Source organism: Phyllobates terribilis, unplaced genomic scaffold (genome assembly GCF_046119375.1).
Source record: "Phyllobates terribilis strain yellow unplaced genomic scaffold, ASM4611937v1 Scaffold_5__5_contigs__length_657084704, whole genome shotgun sequence".
NCBI lineage: Eukaryota > Metazoa > Chordata > Amphibia > Anura > Dendrobatidae > Phyllobates > Phyllobates terribilis.
In genome coordinates this window covers 195,533,275-195,539,274 of record NW_027362765.1, presented here as the reverse complement: position 1 = coordinate 195,539,274, position 6,000 = coordinate 195,533,275, and the positions used below count along the sequence as shown (strand labels likewise).

General features: G+C 51.4%; 1 protein-coding gene across 1 annotated transcript in view; it reads right to left on the bottom strand.

Annotated features, from left to right (window-relative positions):
* Positions 1-379: 379 nt before the first annotated feature.
* The window catches only part of LOC141271523 (uncharacterized), a 51,852-nt gene continuing 46,231 nt past the window's right edge, over positions 380-6,000 (bottom strand). The window contains exon 3 of the mRNA XM_073681580.1: positions 380-931. Within this exon, the coding sequence (XP_073537681.1) occupies positions 380-931 (552 nt within the window). The remainder of the gene's footprint in view (positions 932-6,000) is intronic.

Below are 6,000 nucleotides of genomic sequence, written 5' to 3'. Positions count from 1 at the left end.
AGCACTCCTTCTCTATGACGGAATAATTTTTCTCGCATTAGGCCAGCTTCCTACTCAGGTAGAGGACAGGGTGCTCCTCCCCATGTATCTCCTGGGAAAGGACCGCTCCTAAACCGACATCTGAGGCATCTGTCTGGAGTACAAACTCTTTCTTGAAGTTGGGGGCAAACAGACCAGGTTGCCTACCCAGAGCTACTTTCATCTCTTGAAAGGCCATCTCCACCTCTGCAGTCCACTTGGCCATGGCTGATTTTGTCCTCTTAAGGAGGTCAGTCAGGGGTGCGGCCATCATGGCAAAGATTGGGATGAACCTTCTGTAGTATCCCACAAATCCCAGGAAGGCTCTAACTTGCTTTTTCGACAGCGGTCTCGACCAGGTTTAGATTGCCTCCACTTTACTGATCTGGGGTTTAATCTCGCCTCTACCCACTATATATTCGTGGTATTTGGCCTCTTCTTTTCCCATAGCACATTTATTCGGGTTTATTGAAAACCCAGTCTTCTTTAGGGCATTAAACACCGCCTGAACCTTTTCCAGATGACTCTCCCAGTCTGGGCTGAAGATAAAAATGTCCAGGTATGCCACGGCGTATTTCTTATGGGGCACAAGGATTCGATCCATGGTTCTGTGGAAGGTGGCAGGGGCCCCCTGCAGTCCAAATGGCATCCGGACATATTGGAAGCATCTGTCCGGTGTAGAAAATGCAGCCTTTTCCTTGGCTCCCTGTGCCATGGGGACCTCCCAATATCGCTTTGTTAAATCCAACGTGGCTATGTATCTTGCAGGCCCAAGTTGTTCGACCAGCTCATGGATGCATTGCATAGGATATGCGTCGTATTTGGCGACTTCGTTCAACTTCCGATAGTCGTTGCAGAACCTCCATTCACCATCGGGTTTTGGGACCAAGACAATCGGGCTCAACCAACTGCTCTTGGATTCTTAAATGACTCAGAGTTTCAGCATACGAGCCACCTCTTTGGAGATCACTAGTGATAAGCGAACACTAAAATGCTCAGGTACTCATTGTTCGAGTTGAGCAAATTGGAATGCTCGAGTGCTCAGACCGAGTAACAAGCTCAATGTAAGACTATGGGAAATTCAAGCAGAGGGCCTAAAAATTGCCCAAATCGATGGGAACAGTGCTCAAATGTCATAGGAAAGCATGGGGAAGACCCTGGAAGCATTTCTGACTCCCAGGTCACTGCTGTCAACAACGTTGTCAGAGGTATTACACCACTTTTACGGACTCACAATAAAACATACAAAAACGAAACCAAAATGGATTTTCCTGGAAAATATGTTAAGGAGCATTCTTTCCAGGGTAATGACTTGTATATAGGCAAAATAAATAGCCTAAAACAAAAATGCTCCTTCACACTTTGGGCTATGTTCACATGTAGCGTTTTTGATGCATTTTTACATTTTGCATTGCTTTCAACCAAGACAAATGCATTCACCGCGAAATGTCATTTTAACAATTTACAACCTTATCTGGCCATGTGGTGTGTGACACATCATCAGACACATCCTGTTTCATTTATGATGGAGGGACTCTGAAAGTCACAAAGCCTATTTTTATAGGGCCATCAGGTGGCCTTTACTATTCTTAAAGGGCCAGCAGTTAGCTTTGCTTTGATGTTCCCATTATTAACGAGTGGGTCTCCTATACTGTTATTGCGTATGCAGTGACTGCAGCGGCTGCCAAAAATTTGGAGGAACTCCAATGCCCCTTGCAAGAGACATAGAGGTCGGAGGGCCTCCTGCAAAAAATGCTCCCATTATTGGGAAGTGTGTCTCCCATACTGTTTGCCTATGCAGTGAAGCAACAGCTGCCAAAAATTTGAAAGAACTCCAATGCCCCTTGCAAGGACATAGATTTGTTGATATGGTACATATGGTGGTGGAGGATGAGGATGTGGAGAAGGAGCAGGGCAAGAGCAAATAGACAAAATCAGGAAGCGTATACCAATGTATGGGAGTGAAGGCAGAGGTGCATGAGTTACACCTCCCAAAAAATATACACTGTATTTGAGTTTATGTTACGCTGCTATCATTCAGTGGTGTTGAGAAGTCTGGCCCAATCCAGCCCTTGTTCATTTTTATAAGAGTCAGTGTGGCACCCCAGGAGTCCAGTTGCCACAGTGTTTACCAGCATACAACACTTTCCTGGCTCCAGAACAGGAAGGGGAGCTCCTCAACTTAGCAACTGGAATCTGGAGGCGGGGTTAGAAAGAGTTAGTTGAGAGGAGTTGAAGACAGGAGAGCGACGAGGAAAGACCTGGGGAGTTGAGCTATGAATAAGCTCACCCCAGAGAGAAGCGCAGAAGAGCCGGACACCGGAGTCCGAGGGTGTGGGGCACTGAAGGCGCAGCAGAAACCGGAGGGCAGGAGACTGCCGGTCTCCTGGCCCCATCAGATGCCCAGAGGGTCAGCAGCACATAGGGCCCAGCACCGCCATGTGGGAGCAACACATAAAGAAGGCCCGAACTGCCTGTCATACGGGTGAGCACAAAGACGTTTTGCTCAGGGACGAGGGCCGCAGCACAGCTACAAGCAGCAGGGCCAAAAAGATTAGCGTAAAGGGAAGGCCTACAACTTCACCTGGCGAGGTGGATCCCCAACTTGCTTCCAGGCCTCCCAGACCTCTACTACCAGCTAGTACCCGTGCCCCGATCTGCTTAACAAACCGCAAGTAAAGATAAAAGGAAACCGCCATTAAGCTGTGGACTGGTCATTATCTGCGCCATCACCTGCATTGCACTACACCAGCAACATCTATAAAATCATCACTTACTGCCCTGGAGCTAAGCCCTGCCTGTGGAGAGCTGAACCAACTCTGCCACATCATCATCAGCTCCAGAGAATCTGCACCACAGGGGCGGCCCCATATAGCCACATACCACAGGAGGCGTCACGAACATTATATATAAAAGCTTTATTCCCTTTTTATTCCCTTTTCTGTGACACCCCAAGCACCGACCGGCCCGGCTACTGAGTACCCCACGGCCCAGGGGGCGCGTCAACTTGGCGTCACAAAGTTGACGCGCCCCCTGGGCGCTCCGTGGACCAAGGAGGAGCCGAGCAGAGGGACCAGGTGCGACTCCAGGTCAGACCCCGGTCACAGTTGTTGACCCACACCAGGGAATGCAGGAACAGACAGGTTAGACTGGCATACAGGCAGGTGGGTATTGGCAAGTACGGCTGGTATGCAGACAGGTGGGTACTGGCAAGTACGGCTGGTATGCAGACAGGTGGGCACTGGCAAGCACGGCTGGTATGCAGACAGGTGGGCACTGGCAAGCACGTCTGGTATGCAGACGGGGAGATACTGGCAAGCACGGCTGGAGTGCCGATGGGGAGATACTGGCAAGCACGGCTGGAGTGCAGACAGAGAGGTACTAGAAGGTTGGAGCACAGGCTGGATAGGGTCCAGTACAGACTGGGAGACAGGTACAGAGCCGCAGATGCGGTAGACAAGCAGAGTAAACTGAAACCGCCGGAGCGGAGGACAAGGCAGAGCAGAGAGGAACTACTGGTGCGGTGAGCAAGCACAGCGGAGCGAAAACCGCAGGTGTGGTGGGCAAGGCAGAGCAGAGAGAAGCTGTCGGAGCGGTGGGCAAGGCAGAGCAGAGAGAAGCCGCCGGAGCGGTGGGCAAGGCAGAGCAGAGAGAAGCCGTCGGAGCGGTGGGCAAGGCAGAGCAGAGAGAAGCCGCCGGAGCAGTGGGCAAGGCAGAGCAGAGAGAAGCTGCCGGAGCGGTGGGCAAGTCAGAGCAGAGAGAAGCCGCCGGAGTGGTGGCAAGTTAGAGCAGAGAGAAACCGCCGGAGCGGTGGGTAAGGCAAAGCAGAGGGAAGCCGCCTGAGCGGTGGGAAAGTCAGAGCAGAGAGAAGCCGCCGGAGCAGTGGGTAAGGCAGAGAAGAGGGAAACCGCCGGGGCGTTGGGTAAGGCAGAGCAGAGGGAAGCCGTCAGAGCGGTGGGCAAGGCAGAGCAGAGAGAAACCGCCGGAGTGGTGGACAAGACAGAGCGGAGCGAAACCTCTGGTGCGGTGGACAAGGCAGAGAGGACAGGGCTCTGTTCACAAGGAACAGACTGGAAAATACAGGAAGAAGGCTAGAGCACAGGAGGAAGATACGGAGGAAGGGAAAAGGGACAAGCAGAACCAGATACACACAAGGTACTTCCTAGGAAGTAGCGAGTGGACACAAAACTCACAAACAGAAGTACAGAGACAACGAGTTGAAGTTAGGTGCAGGTTCAGATACTGCAGGAAAAGGGAAGGTACGGACATAGAGACAAACAGGTAACAGGCTAGGATACAGTTCAGACAGGAACTGCTACTGCAATGAGATACAAGAATGAGCCTGGGTATACAGCCCCCAGAGTGGTGGAAACAGACTAGAATTCACAGGTAACAGGCCTGGGTATACAGCCCCCAGATTGGCGGAAACAGACTAGAAGACAGAGATAACAGGTCTGGGTATGCAGCCCCCAGAGAGGCGGAAACAGACTAGAAGTCAGAGATAACAGGTCTGGGTATGCAGCCCCCAGAGTGGCGGAAACAGACTAGAAACAGGACAGGACCTGGCAATTCAGTAGCAAAGACTAACTGAGTGAAGGTGTTGCTCAGGCACCTCCTTCTGGGTGGAGGGGGTTTAAATATCCAGTGACTCGCAGCAATAGGCTGGAGACGCATTAGGGGTGCGCCCACAGCTGCTATAAGAATCAGGAAGTAAGTAGGCTGCCGCCCTAAGCAGTCAGTCAAGAGATATGCACACAGCATGAACTGGAGCAAGGTTTGTAGGCTGGACTGACAGGTAAGATTGCGGTCTTGCATAGTGGGAGGTGGTGCACTATGCAAGCACGCCGCCAGGGATGTTACAGTACCCCCCCTTTACGCTCCCTCTTCTTCAAGCCTGCAAGAGTCTTCTGCAGAGAATTTGGAGGCCAATACTTCTCTTCAATAGTATTACCTCTTCTGTCCATTAGAGGAAATGAAACTGGTCTCATCATCTTGGTGACTAAGATGCTTCCTCCTATCAAGCCATCCTCAGCAACAGATGAAGTGGGTGAAGTACCAGGAACAGCACACAGGAAAGTCTCTCTCCGTTTATCTGGTAGCACCCCGGGAAATTCAGGAGACAACTGGAGGTCCTCCGCCTGGTTGGAGGGGTGCAGAGACTCGGGGGTAATCACTGCTTCGAAGTACACTTTGCCAGGCTTACTGGATGAAGTGGGCGAAGTACCAGGTAAAGGGTGTAGGAAAGTCTCTCTCCATTTGTTATCAGGTAGCACGCCGGAGGATTCAGGAGACAACAGGAGGTCCTCCGCCTGGTTGGAGAGGTGCAGAGACTCGGGGGTGATTACTGCTTCGAAGTACACTTTGCCAAGCTTACTGGATGAAGTGGGCGAAGTACTAGGTACAGGGTGTAGGAAAGTCTCTCTCCCTTTGTTATCAGGTAGCACCCTGGAGGATTCATGAGACAACTGGAGGTCCTCTGCCTGGCTGGAGGGGTGCAGAAACTCGGGGGTAAACACCGCCTTGATGGACGTAAGACCAGATTTATTAGAGACGGAGGGTCCTTACTTTAGGACCATCTTCCGACTGGTTTCAGAGATGACATGTCTGTAAGGCGGGACGGTACCTGAAGCCAAATCATTGGTACAATCATCGAGACTGTGTGGGGACATCGCCTCCGCTTCTCTTCCTTCGGAGACTTCAGCGCACAGCGAGTCAGCGACTAGCAGATCTGGTGAAGAAGAAGAAGAAACTGCTGACTGTCCTGAAGATGTGGGGACTGGACACCCCTTGTACCTTAGCAGTCCCCCAGGATACATCATGCAGGATCTCCAGACCTGAGCGGGCACTAGATCTCTCGGCTCTGGACGACCTGTGGGTAAGCCAGTCAGCACCTGGAATGTGAACTTCTTCATGTGTAATGCTCCAATCTGGAGCTTAATTTGTACAGACATATTTTGACTGTTTCTGAGTAGGGCTCGTCCT